Genomic DNA, 17,700 nt, shown 5'->3' with positions numbered 1-17,700 from the left:
AGAGAGGCAGAGAGGCAGAGAGGCAGAGTCAGAGGCAGAGGCAGAGAGGCAGAGAGGCAGAGGCAGAGAGGCAGAGGCAGAGGCAGAGGTAGAGGAGGCAGAGAGGCAGAGAGAGGCAGAGAGGCAGAGAGGCAGAGGAGGCAGAGAGGCAGAGAGGCAGAGAGGCAGAGGCAGGCAGATTTCTGTGAGTTCAAGGCCAGCCGCCTGGTAGACATAGCTAGTTTCAGGATAGCCAGGGCTACACAGAGAAACACTGTCATGGAAAACAAAACAAACAAACAAACAAAAAAACAAAAACAAAAGACTGACCATAAATCAGGTTTTACAAAATGTGATGGGTGTACGTGTCAGACCATAAGAGTTGATGTGTACCAGGATATTAACAGGGATGCTCACGGGGTGGGGACAGAGGATGGACTTTGAGAGTCTGACACTAGAACTCTCAGCTTTATCAACATATATTTTTCTTAGACTATAGTGGGCATGGCACTTTGTCTATTTCTTGTCCTGCGCCAGATCTGTGTCTCTGTCTCTTTCTGTGTCTCTGTGCCCTCCACCCCTCCTCCCCTCAAACACACACATTCCAAATACTGCTATGGAGAAAAGACACCCAGAAGAGTCAGAAAAGATGAAGACCACATGACTCACAGTTGGGTGCATCTCAAAGGTGTCCTTGGAGTCAACAAACTGGCTGTCCAATAACTGGTAAGCTGGCAGGCAGCTGTGGTCAGCCCACAGTGATGTCACTGGCCCACCCACACCAGGGTCCACCCATCTCACTGGCTCACCTCCCTGTAGTCCTTTTTGACCTCTTCTTGCCTGAAGTTCACCAATATGGAAGAAAAGCTGGAGGTGGAGGAGCCTTGGCTGATGGAATCCACAGAGCGTGTAGGGGACTGTGCAGGGACCTGGAGGGGAAGGAGGGACAGGCAACAGAAGGGACGTGGGTATGTCACAGACACGTCAGGCCCAGAGGAGAGTGCCAAGCTCCAGGGACACCAGTGAGCACAGCCCTAGAGACTTAAAGACTTACCTCAGAAGGCCTTGGCCTCCTGTCAGAGGATAGGTGATGAGCTTCCATGATAGACAGAATCTAGAGGACGATGGGCACAGGAAAGGCATCTAATGAGATGGGCTACAACCAAGCTCTCTGCATCCCCAGCACCCTCTGCCTGCCAGTCCCCAGGGGAGGTCAGAGAAGATGGTCTCAGATGGTCTTAGCTAACTCTGGGGTCTGGACAGACTGCTCAGCAGGTTAAAAGCCCTTGCTGCCAAGGTCAACCACCCTCCATCTGCCTGAGCAGATGGAGAATCCAGGACTTTCTCCTCTTCTTCAAGAGACCAAGTCGAGAGGCGTGGTTGTACCAGGCCTATAATCCCAGCAGTCAGGAGACCGAGGCACACTATGAGTTCAAGGCTAGCGAGGCCACAGTCTCTAATTTACCTAATTCTAATTCATTTATTCATTCAATTCTGGCCAAATTGAAATAAAGTTTCTAGAGGCTAGAAGGGGGTGGGGGGAGAAGAGAGAGAGAGAGAGAGAGAGAATAGTGTTTATCCCCAACAGTGCTTTGTCCCTTTTGCTTTCTCTGCTCTTCACAGACAAGGCCACCACCCATTTTCACACAGTCCACTGGCTGCTAGAGACCTAGTGCTCAGGGGCCAGAGCCAGCTCTGCTGGGAGCAGCTCATAATGAGAAAAACTGCTAACAAAACTCAAAATTGTATCAAAAAGCAAAGCTTATTAACAACCACGTTCCAAATAGAACAGAAGGATGAAGGCCAAGTTCTCTCCTGGGGTGCTAACGTACATTTTCTCAGGAGGCCAGTCTGTGAGCAGTTTTTTGGTTTTGTTTGTTTTTAAGAGTCACAGGGTTGCTCCGAGGTGGAAAGAGCTACCTTCGAGTTCAGTGCACACTTGAGTGGCGTTTCCTTCAGTCTGTTCTGGACTGCTGTGGGGGCTCCATTCTGCAGCAGTGTCTCTATGATGCCCTCATAACCCCAGCGTGCAGCAATGTGTAGGGCTGTGTCTCCTTTCTCATTACCAATATCCAATTTGCAGGCCTGGACATCATAGTAGACCAGGGCCTTCACACACTGCAAAGACAGCAAAATCATGGTTCTCTAACATGAAAGCCAAGGGCAACGTCAGTTCCTCACCAAGACAAAATATGAAACCCAGCAGTTACATTTTAAGGGTTCTATAGTCCCTGATCAGGACACCTCATTTTTTCAAAAGAATCCAGGTAGGTCAGTGGTAGAATGTCTAGAATCCCCCAGTGAGGGGCTGGGGGTGTGGCTCAGTGGTAGAGCCCCTTGCTAGAATCCCCCAGTGAGGGGCTGGGGGCGTGGCTCAGTGGTATAACATTTGTCTCTTTGTCTAGCATTCAAGGAAACCTTAGAGCAACTTCCAATAACAAGCAAAACAGGAGACAGGGTAAAAAAACATCACCAATTGTCAATAAGAAGTGGGTAGGGGGCTGGTGAGATGGCTCAGTGGGTAAGAGCACCCGACTGCTCTTCCGAAGGTCCAGAGTTCAAATCCCAGCAACCACATGGTGGCTCACAACCATCCGCAACGAGATCTGGCGCCCTCTTCTGGAGTGTCTGAAGACAGCTACAGTGTACTTACATATAATAAATAAATAAATCTTTAAAAAAAAAAAAAAAAAAAAAGAAGTGGGTAGCCTTGCCTATAATCTCAGTGTTTGGAAAACTGAAAGAGTTTGAGGTCAGCCTGGGTGACAGTCCGGGATGGTCTGCCTCAAAATAATGCAAAAAATAATAGAAGACGCTTACAAACTTCCAGAAGACAGCGGAACTGTGAGTGTGTGTGTGTGTGTGTGTGTGTGTGTGTGTGTAGTTTTATTGTATAAGAAAATAAAATTATATAGTATTATATATATATATATATAGAGAGAGAGAGACTGCATATATATATATATATATATAGACTGCAGAGTTTTATTGTATAAGAAAATAAAATTATATAGTATTATATATATATATATATATATATATATATATATACACACACACATACATATACTACATATAGATATATATATATAGAGACTGCAGAGCCATCCAAAATGAATCTCAAACTAGGGGCTGGGCAAGTATTTACCAAGAAAGTTTATGTAGATGGCGATTCCAACTGTAACTGAAAATCACTTTTCTTACTACAATGAGCTGTTGTATAAATAGATACAATTTATGTAACATTTGATACAATTTGGAATTTCTGCAAGGATGTCTGTGGTGAAGCCACACCTTTGACCCCACTACTGACTGAATAGACCACACAGGAAGACTGGGAGTTCAGGGCTTTCCTGAGCTACACCAGAAAACCAGAAGGAAAAAAAAAAAAAAAACAACAAACAGTGTACTTTTTCTTGTAAACCTCTGGAAATGAGGGGAAGCCAGGTGACAGTTATATACATAGTAAAGTAACAGGCAGAACTGGAAACCACAGGGCTCCTCAATGCTGGGCTAAAATGTAATATACAGAGTTTAAGAGTCAGATGTAGTGCGGATGAGTAAAAATGATTTAACTTTGGGTTAGGTCTTGCATTTCTCAATATATAGCATCTGTAATACACTGAACACTGAATTGTTTTAAATTACAGGGCTAGCAGATGGCTGCACAGATACACAAGCCTGGGGCTCCATCCCAGAACCCCTGTAAAGGTGTGTGCTGGTTACTTTTTGTCAGCTTGACAACCTAAAGTTTTCTGGGAAGAGGGAACCTCAAGTGTGACAATGCCTCCGTCACACTGGCCTGTAGGCAAGTCTGTGCAGGGTCCGGTGACTGATGAGGCAAAGCCCAGCCCATTATGGTGGGGCCATCCCTGAGCTGGTGGTCTTGGGTTGTATAAGAAAGCAGGCTGAGCAAGCCTGGGGAGCAAGCCAGTAAGCAGCACTCCTTTGTGGTCTCTGCTTCAGTTCCTGCCTCTGGGGAGTTACTATCCCGACTGCTTTCACAGGGACTGTAACTTGCAATAGAAAATAAAACAGTTCCCTCCCCCAGGTTGCATGTGGTCCTGGCTGGTCTCATAAAATAATGGGTTGGTCTAAAGATGCTTGTATTCAAATGTTAAGTTCTGCATTGCTCCAAGTGGTGCAAATCTTCGGAGTACATCAGCTTTTGTTATGCAAATCTTGCCCCCCCACCCCCCTGCCCCCACCCCCATTACCCATGACTGGTTAATAAAGATGCCTACAGCCTGTAGCTGGGCAGAAGAGAGCTAAGTGAAGCCTTGGTTCAGCTTGGGGTCGGAGGCAGAGATCAGGAGGTAGAGAGAGGAAGAAGGAGGAAGGTACCATGGTGTAGGTAGATCATGAACACATGGCCACAAGGACTGGCTAGTTGGAGTGGGAGTGGCCTGGGCAGAACATGGCAAGTGATATCTTAGGATTACTGACAGGGAAGTAGATAAAATAGCACAGAGGATTGATATCTGCGCAGCTCTAATGCTTTAAGGCTTCTTATAAAAATCAAGGTTGTTTCTTTTATTTAGGAACTAAATAATCGGTAGGAAACTCCCAATTATTATATACCGCAACATCATAGCAATAGAAACCAAACTTGGGCAAGATGGAAGGAAAGAATGGATTCCACACGGTTGTCTTCCTCTGACCTCCAGACATGTTGGCACCTGTCCCAACGTGCACGCAACCGTGCACACACACACACACACACACACACACACACGATAAAATGCAGACAAAGAAAATTATAATCACATACCAACGTTTCAATCACTATAACACAGAACATAACACTGGTTTACTTTCACATCTGTATTTCTCCACAGGTGAGAGACACGAAAAGCAGCGCTTGGGGGCAGCCGGAGCCACTTACATCCTCCTGCCCATAGGTGCAGGCCAGGTGCAGCGGGGTGTTGCCATTGTTGTCCTGAACCTCAGTGCTGGCCTTGTAGTGCAGTAGTAGCAGCTAGCAGAGGAGAAAAGACAGCAGCTGAGCCTGAGAAGGAGCATGGAGCACACAGCTGTATCCTTCCAGGGAGGTCACGATCATATCCTAAACATTACATAGGGTGTGCACTCCTGGCCCTAAATCTGAAATTAGTTTCTTCCTTCCTTTCTTTTTCTTCTCTCAACCCCCATGCTAGGGGAGAAACTCAAGGCTTCACCCACAGGCGCTTCAACACAGAGATACACCCCACCCCAACTTCCCAATCTTGAAAAGCGTTGAGCTTTTAAGGCAACCCAAGTAGAAAATTCAGTACCATGTCTAGTGTGTCAGAGGCATTTGACATGAGCCAAAACAGAGGAATGCTTAGACACTCCAAATAGTATACCAAATGACCTTTAGAACAAGTGCCTGATATTCTAAAATACAAAAGGATCCGGAACAATCCAAAACACCCGAGCACCGAGGTGAAGGCTCCTCAACCTGTACCTCTGTTAAAATTGTGCCATTGCAGGCTGGCAAGATGGGTGAGCAGATAAAGAGGATTGCCACCAAGCCTGACCACCTGAGTTCAGTTCCCGTGACCCACACGGTGGCAGGGGAAAACAGACAGCAAGCTTTCCTTGGACATCCACATGTGCCCTGTGGCTCACCTGCACACATACATATGTAATATACACATAGCCATTGCTTCCCATCAACACAAAGTTTAAAGGGAAATGTCCAGAACCCTGCCCCTCCCTCCCTGAGATGATCAGGGATTTCCCCATCTCAACCCATCTCCAGGGAGGTCCCTTGGCCTCCAGGTTCCTCACACCTGGCAACTAGCACTAGATTAGTGAATGGTACAGCCATGAAGCCACCATGCAATGCTACACACAACCCTGCTGCTTACCGTCACACTTTGGAAGCCTTTCTGACATGCCAGATGTAAGGGAGTGGACCCATGATAGTCTGTGGCGTTCACGACGGCACCTTTGGAGACCAGGAAGTCAATGAGGGATGCCTGACCTGCAGAACAGAAGGACCTCTTGTTGGTAGAGGAAACAGAGGGGCTCCCAACTACAATGCTACCTCACTCTGGATAGCCCTGGCAGGAAACCCACCAGGAGACACAGTCCCAGCTGTACAGGAGCCAGAGCTGACATGAGTCAGGCTCTGCAGACTTCAATCACTGCGGGATGCCCTATGAAGGGATCACACCCACGTCTGTTCTCAGTAACAATGTGCCAGGGGCTGCTGAGATGGCCCCGTGGATAAAAGCACTGGCTGCTCTTCCAGAGGACCTAGGTTCGATTTCCAGCACCCACGTGGTAGCTAACATTTGTACTTCAGTCCCCCTAGTTTTGAGCTGGAGTCTCACTCTATAGCTCAAATCCTCCTGCCTCGGCTCCTGCGTGGCTGAGATTACAGTCTGCATCATTACACCTGGCTCAACATTATCTTTGAGGACAGTGATCTGTGAACCCCAAACCACAATTCTGTGAGATTGTCTTAGCAGACATACCAGCCTGTTCTCACTGGCCAGCAGCAGCCCCAAGCATGGAGAGCCACATGAGTCCTCTTCTAGCCCGTGAGGTAGCATGGTGGCCAGCAAAACCAGAGGAACAGCTGTCCATCTTTCCTGCCCTGTGGGATGCACCCACAACCCAGCCCCCCCCCCCCCAGTATCCCATCACCTGGGCCTCCACTAGCTCATGGCGCACCATCCTTTTGCCTCACAGAAGCCAGCCCAGGGCCACATACCACAGAGGGCAGCCACATGGAGAGGTGTTTGACCTCTGTCATCTCTGGAGAAAGGAGTGACAACTGACGGGTCATTCAGCCTCCTGAAACAGAAAGAAGATGTGGAAAAATACAACAGGGAAAGGCAAGGCAAAGCCGAGACCTGCCAGGTGGCACAAGGCGGTGCCAAAGCGGAGGCTATCCAACATGAGACCCTTTCAGGCCTCTGTAGGGTGAGAATCTGAGGCCTGTAGCTTCAGTGTCCTTCTCTACCAATCCCTTAGGCCTCAACAAATTACAAAATTGCCCTTAGAACATAAAGGGAAGCCAAAAAGTCACTACAAGGAACTGGCACCCACCCCTCTCCATCTCAAAACCCTCTTGTGAGGCTCAGGCAGGACATATGCAAAGCCCTGGGATGCAGCTGAGGATGCGGAAGAAGAAAGTGTGTCACCCCGCACTCGGGACAAAAGCCGACAGCCGAGGGGCCATGGAAAGAGTTCAATTTCATGGCTGCATCCCGTGAATCCTCACCCTGGTGCTCTTACCCAGAGATAAGCTTCTCACAGTCCTCACAGGAACACAGTGGGTGGCACATCTTTTGCATGGCGTCTTTGTCCTGGTCATCTTGGCTCAGAAGTCTTTCCACTTCCTTTTGGTTACCAGAGGCGATGTGCTAAAGATGGCATTGCGAATACTATCAATGTTAAGGAATCACTCGCTTTCCAAGAAAGGGCTCTTTTGGTTTGGTGTGGTTTGGCTTGGTTTGGTGTGATTTGGTGTGGTTGGGTTTGGTGTGGTTTGGCTCGGTTTGATGTGGTTTGGTGTGGTTTGGTTTGGTCCACTTGTGGGTGGACCCAGGTGTCCCACACACTAGGCAAGCACTCCCTCATGGAGTCACAACCTGGATCTTCTTCAGCTTAGAGAAAGGATCTCACCAAGTTGCACATGCTGGCCTTGAACTCACTTTGTACACCAAGGTGACCTAGAATTTGTCACTCTCCTGCCTTGGCCTCCTGAAGGGCTGGGATGAGAACCCCGGAACACCAAGCCTGGCTTATTTCACTTTGAGATAGGTCTCATTCTGTAGCCCAGGCTATCCTTGAACTCTTTTTTGTTTTGTTTCTGTTTTCAAAACAGGGTTTCTCTATGTATCTGATTATCCTAGAACTCACTCTGAAGACCAGGCTTAAACTCAGATCTCCACTTGCCTCTGCCTCTGAGTGCTGGGATTAAAGGCTTCTCTGAGATGACACTGAAATGGCTGTTCTCTGGGAATGGCTCCCAGCCTGTCTGGGCAGATGGAGACATTGGCTTTGCAAATGAGACGAAGCCACTCCGGGTGACAGCTTCAGGGCAACATGAATTCACATTCAATTACTGTTTCTATAAATGCAGTCACTTTTTTTTTTTTTAAACAACCTGACAAAATTTCCAAAATACTAAGAGGAGGCACACGGTCCATCTCAGGCCTCAGTGTGGATTTTGACACTTCATTAGCAAAAGCCTCAGTTCTGTAGGGTGGCACAAACCTTTAACCCCTAGCACTCAGGAGGCAGAGAGGCAAGAGAATCATGAGTTTAAGTTCTGCATGGGTTACATAGGTAGACACTGTCCCAAAGCACCATGAACTGAGGGCCCAGTTCACCTATAGAATACCAGCCTAGAACCCACCAGTAAGGGGCTGGGGTGTGGCTCAGCAGCAGAGCGCTTGCTTAGTATGTGCAAGGTCTTAGGTTCAATTTCCAGTACTGACAAGGGAGGGAGAGAGGGAGTCGGATGGACGGACGGATAGAGCCCCAGTGTTATCTTTACAGTAATCAAGTGTATCCTAGGCTTAAAGAAAATAAAACAGCTGCAATATTGGGAGGCCCCCCTACCCCAGCATTCAAGCCCATGAGGCTTGGCCTCTGTGACTCACAGATGGGCTCCCTCTAGGGATCTACTCTGGCTCCCAGAAGCCTAGAAACATCAGCAGACTCTGGGAGAAGGTCCATACCCTCAGGCAGTCCATAGTGATGGCTACAAACTGCCTCGTGAGTTTCCCAGGAGTCCTTAAGCACCTGAACAGGGCGTTTCCTGCACTCAGGACCAAAAGCTGCAGGGCATTTGATGCTGCACTCAGCTAAGGCCTACCACAAGAGTGCTGGCACCTCGGGCACAGGAGGGGAAACAGCTGTATCAGGTACAGTAAGAGGTCCCAGTGAGCTGGCCTTGAATGACAAAGGTGATGAGGCCCAGCAGCCCCTGTGTGCTGTACAGTGGTAACCACACGGTGTGAGCTGAGGAAGACAGGAAGTCTTCCGACCACGCTCCCAGACAGAATACAAATTAATCTCCCCAGGACTTACACACACACACACACACAAAGATGGGACAATGCTCACCCATCACCTCCAAAGAGCATTCTGGCGTCTTACCTTGAACAGGCAGTCGATAGGTGTTGATGTCATCTGGGACAGCAAGTTCATCCGCTGCTTGAGAAATAGTCTGTCGCCAAATCCCTCAGCGTCCTGTGGTCATCACACATCACAGACCCCTGTCACAGACCCTTCCCCCTTCCCGGAGAGGTCCCAAGGTACAAGCCCTGCCATCCCTCCCGGGAATGAGCCTCAGGGGCCTCTCCCACCCAGGTCTGCCCTCTGAGCTGAAGTGCAGATCCTCCTCAGCAGAGAACAGGTAGCCTGGAAAGTGAGCTCTGAAGACGGTGCCCTGGGCAGCAAGACTGCAGGTGAAGAAAGTCATCTACAGGGGTGGAATTTCCCACATACACGCCATCCAGATTGACACTTGGCTCATCCTGACCTCCGCCCCCTCTGACCTCCCTTCTCGCCTGAACGGCCTGACTCCGCTGCTTTATGTGGACAACATCACCCGACACTGTCTTCTCCTTCCTGATGTCAAGCAGCAGGAGGAATCTTGTTTCACTAGTCTGCTCAGGAAAACGTCTGTCTAATTCACTGGGGAAAAAGAAATAATCTAGGAAGATACAGAGGAATTCCTGGCTCCTCTCTCACTCCCAAACACTTAGTGCATTTCAGGGATCCACCCAAATTCATATATTCAGCTTTTCCTATCAAAGGTAATGCTTACCCGGACACAAAAAAGTCTAGAAATTTGGGGCTGGGGAGATGGCTAGATGCTTGCTGCTCTTCTAGTTCAGTTCCCAGCTCCCATATCAGGTGGCTCACAACTGCCTGTAAATCCAGCTGCAGGGAATCTGATGGCCTCTTATGGCTTTTACAGGTACTGCACACATATGTCTACACAAACACACACACACAAATAAAATCTAAAAATCTAGAAATGTACACTTCATTAGCTATTAGTTATTGTTACCACCTGACGATCATGATGGCTAAAACTGTGTGCATGCAGGTGGTGTCTGAGGGAAGACTTTCAATACTATATTCTGTTTGTTTCACTGTGGGCTTGCTTTGTTTTGCAGTGCCAGGGCCTTACCATGCTAGCCAAAGCCCTATCTTGAAGAAATGACTCCAGCTTCTCACTGCAGAATCTAAATCAAAGTTATCAACACTGAGTCTCACACACATAGCCCCTCACTGGGGGATTCTAGGCAGGGGCTCTACCACTGAGCCATGTCCTCAGCCCCTCACTGGGGGATTCTAGGCAGGGGCTCTACCACTGAGCCACACCCCCAGCCCCTCACTAGGGGATTCTAGGCAGGGGCACTACCACTGAGCCACGCCCCCCGCCCCTCACTGGGGGATTCTAGTCAGGGGCTCTACCACTGAGCCACGCCCCCAGCCCCTCACTGGGGGATTCTAGGAAAGGGCTTACACTGAGCTACATCCCCAGTCTTGCACCTATTTTACAGAATCATCGCTAACACAATGCTCCTATGCTCACTTGGGCCCAACTGGGACAGTGACATATGAGCTTCTTCCCAAAGAGTCTTGGTTTCAAGGCAGGTGATGCTGGAAACTCACGGGCCCTGGCGACATGGTAGAACACGGTTCTTTCTTCCCATGCCTCTAAGTTCTGACTAGGCTATGGATGAAGCCAACGGTGCATGGCAGGAGGGATCATTTCCAGGGTCGTCTATCAAACATCATCCCTTAAGTCTACCCACCTCCAACGAGGATTGATTAATGTGATATACAAATGCTGCCAGCACCTCAGAAGGAGCCATTTCTGTCCCCAGCAGCCTCATGCTTAAATAAAGCCCCAGCAATCTGCTCTGTACGGTGACTGACAGCTGAGGATAATGAAGCCCCAGCAATCTGCTTTGTGCGGAGACTGAAGGCTGTGAGGAGCTTGGGACCAGAAGAACATCAAAGGCCTGGGACAGCAGGCCAGTCAGGGATCTTCTCTAAAAGTCTAGGGAGAAAGCTGAAGGGCAGCTATGAAAGGTGGCACACCCAGGACTAAGTCCTCCGGGAGGAGCAAGTGCTCAGAGAGGCACATAACCCCGAGGCTCATGGGAAAAGAGCAAATACCACAGGAACCCAGAGGCGGGCCTGGTGACAAATGCCATCATCTCTGAGGGGAAGGATTGGGAGTTCAAGGTCAGAACGGCCCAAGCAAAGAGATCTCACCTCCCAAAGCAAGGGCTCAGAAAAGCCTGCATGCTTAAGGACCCAAGTTCCAATCCCAGCATCACCTTTCCAAAACCAAACAGCCAATAAGAAAGCTAGGCAGACCAGGAGTGTGTAAGAAGGCAGCAGAGATATAACATTTTAAAAAGGTAAATACAGAGGGCTGGAGAGACGGCTCAGTGGTTAAGAGCACCGACTGCTCTTCTAAAGGTCCTGAGTTCAAATCCCAGCAATCACAGGATGGCTCACAACCATCCGTAATGAGACCTCTTCTGATGTGACTGAAGACAGCTACAGTGTACTTACATATGATAAATAAATAAATCTTTAAAAAAAAAATACCCACTGCTCTCCTAGAGAGCTTTAGTTCAGTTTCTCAGCGCCCACATCAGGTGGCTCCCAACTGCCTGTAACTGCAGGTCCAGGGGACCCAGCATCTTCTTCTGCCTCTCCAGGGACTTGCACACCTGCACACATGTGGCGCACACGCACACAATCTTAGAAACTAAGCAGGCAAGTGTCTCTTTATTCCAAGGGTCTCTGCCTTGATCCTGCGGCCATTGCTGTAGGAACTGTTTGCCGACAGCTGAAGTCTCCATTTATGAACATCCTGGGGATGCCTGTGGCTAGCTCAAGTTTCACAACACTCAAGAAAGGAAATGTCTGTGAAACCACGTTACATAGAGCTGGTAGCGAAACCAACTCCATTGACTGATATGCAGAAGCCTCGCTTGCTATGTGGAGATATACACGGGCTCTCTCGCCAGGGAAATGGCTTCACGCATTCCTACTTAAACTCTGTGAACTGAAAGAAGCCAGTCCGCAGTAAAAGCAGAGTCCATTCTTACGCACAGACTCCCATGTGGAGCCACAAGGGACAATGGCACCACAGTACTGGCTTGTCAACAGATCAAGCAAGGTACGGGCCTGTCAGGGCTGATTCTGTGTCTTTTTACACAGGGTCTTACTACATGCAGCCCAGGCTGAACTCAAATTCATTCTCCTCTTTGTGTATTTTAATTATATTTACTTTATTTGTCTTTTCCCTTTGTCTTCTGGCACAGTGCCCACAGTAAAGCCCAGGCTGGCATGGAACTCACCATGTGACCAGGTCAGCCTCAAACTCACAGCAATCCTCCTGCCTCAACTTCCTAGGTGCTGGGATTACCATGCACCACCATGACTGACTTCAGCCTGGAGATCTTTCTGAGTACTACTGAGTTTCAGCATTTGTCTGTTGACATGTAGTTAATAAAACAGGCCCGTGGTGAAACCTCAGCTCAAGACTCCCATAATTTACATAGAAACAGATCTGCTCTCTCTCACCAAAGCTCACCAACCAAGGAAGCAATAATAAGGCCACAGAGTCCTGATCTGCTGTATCTGGCTCCTGTCCCCACACTCGGGTTTCTGAAGATGGCAGGATTAATGGAGCCGGCTACTGACAGTGTAAATCCCACTGGTATCACACCAGCTCTCACAATCAATTAGGGGCTTAACGTTCAGTTTCTTGAGTAGCTCTCAAACTTCAAAACGATTAACCAGCTGAGGCTCCAGGCTTGGGAGACGATGAGAGAACAGCCACCCCCTCAACCCAACTCTCAGCCACAGAGTTCGGAGGAAGGGTGGGTTAGCTTTAGCAAGGAGACCTTACAGGCGTCTTCGTGGAGAGACTCCCTTGCCGGATGTATTCAATCGCAGCCTCAACTGAGGTCAGGCAGTATCCTAGCTCATCTTTGGCCGAGCTGCTAAATCTGAAGTTTTTGATGTAGCTCAAATTTGCCATCCTAACCGAAAGAAGAAAAAAGGGTTACTGCTGGATAATGAACACTTTACAAACACTACTGACTTGTATGGCTCCATCAAGTGTATTCACTAGGGGTAGAGGGTGGGTATAATGGCTGCTGCCCGGCTTCAGCCCACTGCCCATATTGTATACAATTAGGACAAGAAAACTATGAGTTACTTCCTGGGAAAGGCTGGCTATTAGAAAGCTGGGGATGACCTGCACTGGCTCACATGTTTGGATGCTTGCCTCCCCCCCCCGCCCCCCTGCAGTTAATGGAACTGTTTGGGAAGGATTGGGAGGCGTGGCCTTGTTGGATTAGGTTTGGCCTCTTTAAAGAAGGCATGTCAATAGAAGTGAGTTTCAAGGTTTCAAAAGTGCTCTCTCTCTCTCTCTCTCCTTCACTCCCCTCCCTCTCCCTCTCTCTCTTGTCTGCAGCTTACAGATCCAGCACCTTGCCTGCCTGTCAGTACACTTCGGCCATGATGATTATGGACTAATAATACCTCTGAAAAGGTAAGCAAGTCCCAGTTAAATACTTTCTAAGCTGTCTTGGTGATAGTGTCTCTTCACAGCACTAGAACAGTAACTGAGACAGCTGATGACTGGAGGTCTCAGATCCACGTGTCTCTGCCTCCTGAGTGCTGGGATTAAAGGGGCAAGCTACCTAACACCTAGCTAATGTTATAAAGTGAATTATGGTTTCCTGTGAGATGGTGGCTGCTTCCTACACAGTTGGCAGCAACAGCCTCGCCACATTCTTCACAAAGTGAAACAGCAGCTCTCCAGGCCTCAGTTTCCCCATCTATCCACTGAAGGAAAGCCACCCCTAAAGGATGGAGGAGAGAACACTGCCCCCTTCAGAGGTACACCACTAAAGGCAGCTTGGCCCGGATTCACCCCCAATTCAAAATGTATGGAACAGTTAATGGCAAATATATGCCAGTCAGAATGGATCTCTCCTGAAATCCCAGAACTCAGGGGTCAAGGCAAGAAGAGCAAGAGTTGGGGCCCAGTCCGGGCTGCAGAAGAGAATCCTGCTCAAAAGAACCTAAGTAGCTAAGGAGTATTTAACAGGAAAATGTTACCAGTTAGGAATCTCTGTCTTCACGAGCAGATATAACAGGACCGAGAGAAGGTCATCAGCACACATGGTCTCCAAGTTCACTGCAAAGAGAAACAGGCCCACAGCCTCCATGAGACCCAAGCGGGAGGACGGAGCCCTGCTCCACCAACCAAGACCACAGCCACGCCCCCGTGAAATCACACTCCAGACAGAAAGTGTCCTGAACAGATGTCAGAACGAAAGGGATGAAAGGCTGTACCGGCAGCAGGGTGAAGCAGCACAGGCCTGTCATCCCAGCTTTTGGGAGTCAGAGGCAGGAGGATCCTAAGTTTGAGACCAGTCTAGGCTACATGGTGGGTTCCAGGCCAGCCAGGACTACATAGTGAGACCCTGGCTTAAAAAAATTACAAGAGGGAACTGGTGAGATGGCTCAGCAATTCAGAGCACTTAGGTTCCAAAGGTTTTGAGTTCAGTTCCCAGCAACCACGTGGTGGCTCACAACCACCTATAAGGGGATCTTGATGCCCTCTTCTGGCATGCAGATGCAGCAGAGCACTCATACAATAAAAATAACTAATTAATAAATTAATTAAATTAACAAATTAATTTAATGAATTAAAAAGAAAAAAAAGAAAAAGCTGGACGAGATAGGACACACCTGTAATCCCAGCAATAGGCGAGCTGAGGCCAGCCTGGGTTACATAATGTGACCCTGTCTCAAAACACCAGCAGCAGAATCTAACTAAGGAAATGTCAAACAGTACAGAAAGAGAGACCACAAATGTCCCAGCCACCTCTGCCACTCGGTGTCCCTCCCGAGAGAGAGAATCTACTTTCCGGAACAGTTTATGAATCCGTCACCCAAAGGAGGGTCAGCCCCACCTCCACCCTCTTCCTTGCTGCGGCTGGAAGCGCGCTGTATGCTTGCTTGATTATCCCGATCAAGATTCTCTCCACGTCCTTTGTCTTAACTCTTTAGCGGCTCTAGGGATGGAACCTGGGTGGAGGGGCTCATGAACACCCAGCAAGAGCTCAGCCACTAAGTGACAATCCCAACCCCTACTTTACTTTTATCCTGGATTGTTTTTTTTAAATATATATACAAAATGAGGAGAGCTAGCCGGACATCCACACCCAGCCTGGACCAGCTGAAGCCCTTGCTTGTCTCTCTCAGGCGTTGCTAACCCGCTCCTGCCTTACCCACCCCCCAGGACACTCCCCATGCAACGCTGGTCTCTTGAAGGTTTTTCTCCCACCTGCTGCCTCGCCCAGCCCGGTCCCTGCCCAGCCCGGCACCAACCTCTCTGGCTGGGAGACTGTGTCATGAGTTGGACCACCTTCCGCAGGCACAGCAGCTTCTGCTGTGGCGACGTACACTTGTTCAGCTGACCCAGCTCTCTCTTTGCCCGAGGGATGTTGAAGCTGTGATTTACAAAGTAGAAATTTCAGGCCGTGGTGGAGGGCCCAACATGTTTGTCCTGGTCATACACCTGCTTAGACATTTCTTACAGCTTCAAGGAATGACAAAAAAAAAAAAAAAAAAAAAAAAAAAAAAAAAAAAAAAAAAGCCAGACAGGAAGTACTTTGATGCAGGTCAGTGGTGTTTCATTCAGGCTTGCAGACAAAAGAGCTTTCACTAGGAATTCAAAAATATAAAAATCCAGAAGCCTGACCCAGAGGTCTGTGATCTGGGCACTCGGGAAGCTGAGGCAGGAGGATTACAATTTCAAAGCCAGCCTGGGCTACTCAAGGCACCTGGAATATATAGGTAGCTATTATCTAAAAAAAAGGGGGGAGGGGCCTAGAGAGATGGCTCAGTGGCTAAGAGCATGTGATGTTCTTACAGATGCCTGGAGTTTGACTCCTAGAACCCACACTGGGCAGCTTACAACTGCCTGTGCCTCCAGCTCCTCTGGCCTCTGAGCACACCTGAGCTCACATACACACACCCACACAGAGAGATACATATACACTTAACTCCAATAATAAAATAAAAATTTTAAATAATAGAGGGCTAGAGAGGTGGCTCAGTGGTTAAGAACACTGGCTGCTCTTGAAGAAGACCCCTGTTTGATTCCCAGCAACCGCATGGTGGCTCATTACTGGTTCTAACTGTAATCCCCGGAATTCTGATGCCCTCTCCTGACTTCCAGAAGCACCGCACACATGTGTGCACATACATGCAGGCAAGACACTCATACACACTAAACTAAACTAAACTAAAATTAAAAAGAAGGAAAAATTTTTATATGGCAACAAAAAACATCAACTTTTAAAAATTTAATAAAAGCTCAAGATGGAAATAACCCAAGCATGAGGAGAGGCTTGCACATCAACACTTCAGACATATTTACCCTAATGAAGCTTGCCCAGAGAGTAGAGCCTCAGAGTGGCAGATGAGGGTCAATGGCTTCCGTGTGGGGCCCAGCTGAGAGAGTCGCATGCCCACCCAGAGACCAGTTATACCAAACCCTCTTCCCCTTAGCTCCCACCCAGCTGGCACACTGGCCCACAAACACAGGAGGGAACCAAGGCAGCCACGGCTCAACTTCGGCTGTCAGGCATCACTGGGACCAAGTGTACAACTCCTCGGTTGTAACCTCATCTAATCAGTGGTCCCCACGGCTGCCAAGTGGTGGAGCGGGGAAGATGGAGCCCATTCACAAGCGTGCTGGACTTCTGGAGCTGTAGGACCGACTCACCTGAACTCGGGTTTCACGCCGATGTCTTTCTGCTGGAGATCTTGAAGGCTTCTCGTGATTTTGTTAAAGGCGGCATCCTAGCAACAGATTTTAAATTTCTTTCATTTAAGATTTTTGTTTATTTGGCTGGCTGTTTAGAGACAGGGTCTCTCTACATAGCTCCAGCTATTCTGGAACATGCGATTGCAGGTATCCACAGAAGCCAGAAGGTGCTAGATCTCCCAGACCTGCAGTTATGGAATGGTGTTAGCCATCCTTCGTGGGTGCTAGGAACCACCTTAGGTCTTCTGCAAAAGCAGTGTTGAACTATCTCTCCAGCCCCAACACTTGGAATTTCTTAGGTTAAGGCTCTCATCCCGGAGAATAAAGACTGGTAACAAAGAACCTACCTCGCTCGCCTCCATGGTCCCCACATATTTAAAGATCAGGTCGTAAATATGGTGATGGACATACATCTGTGGGATGGATAGACAGGCATGTGGTGTGTATCGGGCGACACAGAGCCTCCCAGTCGCTGCCCTTCACTCTCTCCTTACCTCTACTGCCTGCTTCATCAGGTTCATCTGGGCCTCCTGCTTTGCAAGAACCTTCTAGAATTCAAGAAGAAACGCTGGTTGAGTCTGGGTCTGCACACGTGCAAACTGCTGTTGTTCTGTTTAGACCCGTGCTTACCAGGTGAGAGTCTCGGAGAAGCTGCTGGAGGCATTTGGTGTAGAGAGCATTCACAGAGTCCTATGCAACCAAGAACAGAGAGAGGAGACCTCTCTTACTACCCAGAGTGATGGGCTCGAGGGCATATGCACATCTTCTAAAAGGGATATTCAGCTCTATAAAATTACATTTACAGTGTGTCTGAAAAGCCAACCCACACCTGTCAGGCCTGGTGGCAAGTGCCTTTAGCCGCTGAGCCATCTGGTCAACCCTCC

At 48.6% G+C, this 17,700-nt stretch overlaps 1 protein-coding gene across 1 annotated transcript in view; it reads right to left on the bottom strand.

Moving 5' to 3' along the window:
• Ankrd27 (ankyrin repeat domain 27) overlaps positions 1–17,700 on the bottom strand; it is a 51,275-nt gene that overhangs the window by 16,124 nt on the left and 17,451 nt on the right. Inside the window, exons 6-20 of the mRNA XM_021167678.1 lie at positions 17,447–17,506; positions 17,311–17,364; positions 17,164–17,229; positions 16,775–16,851; positions 15,373–15,494; positions 14,095–14,173; positions 12,875–13,007; positions 9,082–9,174; positions 7,210–7,337; positions 6,683–6,765; positions 5,832–5,947; positions 4,865–4,957; positions 1,900–2,097; positions 1,034–1,093; positions 789–908 (exon numbers count right to left, since the gene is read on the bottom strand). Of these exons, the coding sequence (XP_021023337.1) occupies positions 789–908; positions 1,034–1,093; positions 1,900–2,097; positions 4,865–4,957; positions 5,832–5,947; positions 6,683–6,765; positions 7,210–7,337; positions 9,082–9,174; positions 12,875–13,007; positions 14,095–14,173; positions 15,373–15,494; positions 16,775–16,851; positions 17,164–17,229; positions 17,311–17,364; positions 17,447–17,506 (1,482 nt within the window). The remainder of the gene's footprint in view (positions 1–788; positions 909–1,033; positions 1,094–1,899; positions 2,098–4,864; positions 4,958–5,831; positions 5,948–6,682; positions 6,766–7,209; positions 7,338–9,081; positions 9,175–12,874; positions 13,008–14,094; positions 14,174–15,372; positions 15,495–16,774; positions 16,852–17,163; positions 17,230–17,310; positions 17,365–17,446; positions 17,507–17,700) is intronic.

Source organism: Mus caroli, chromosome 7 (genome assembly GCF_900094665.2).
Source record: "Mus caroli chromosome 7, CAROLI_EIJ_v1.1, whole genome shotgun sequence".
Taxonomy (NCBI): Eukaryota; Metazoa; Chordata; class Mammalia; order Rodentia; family Muridae; genus Mus; species Mus caroli.
Note: the sequence above shows the minus strand (reverse complement) of the source record. Positions and strands in the feature narration are given on the sequence as shown.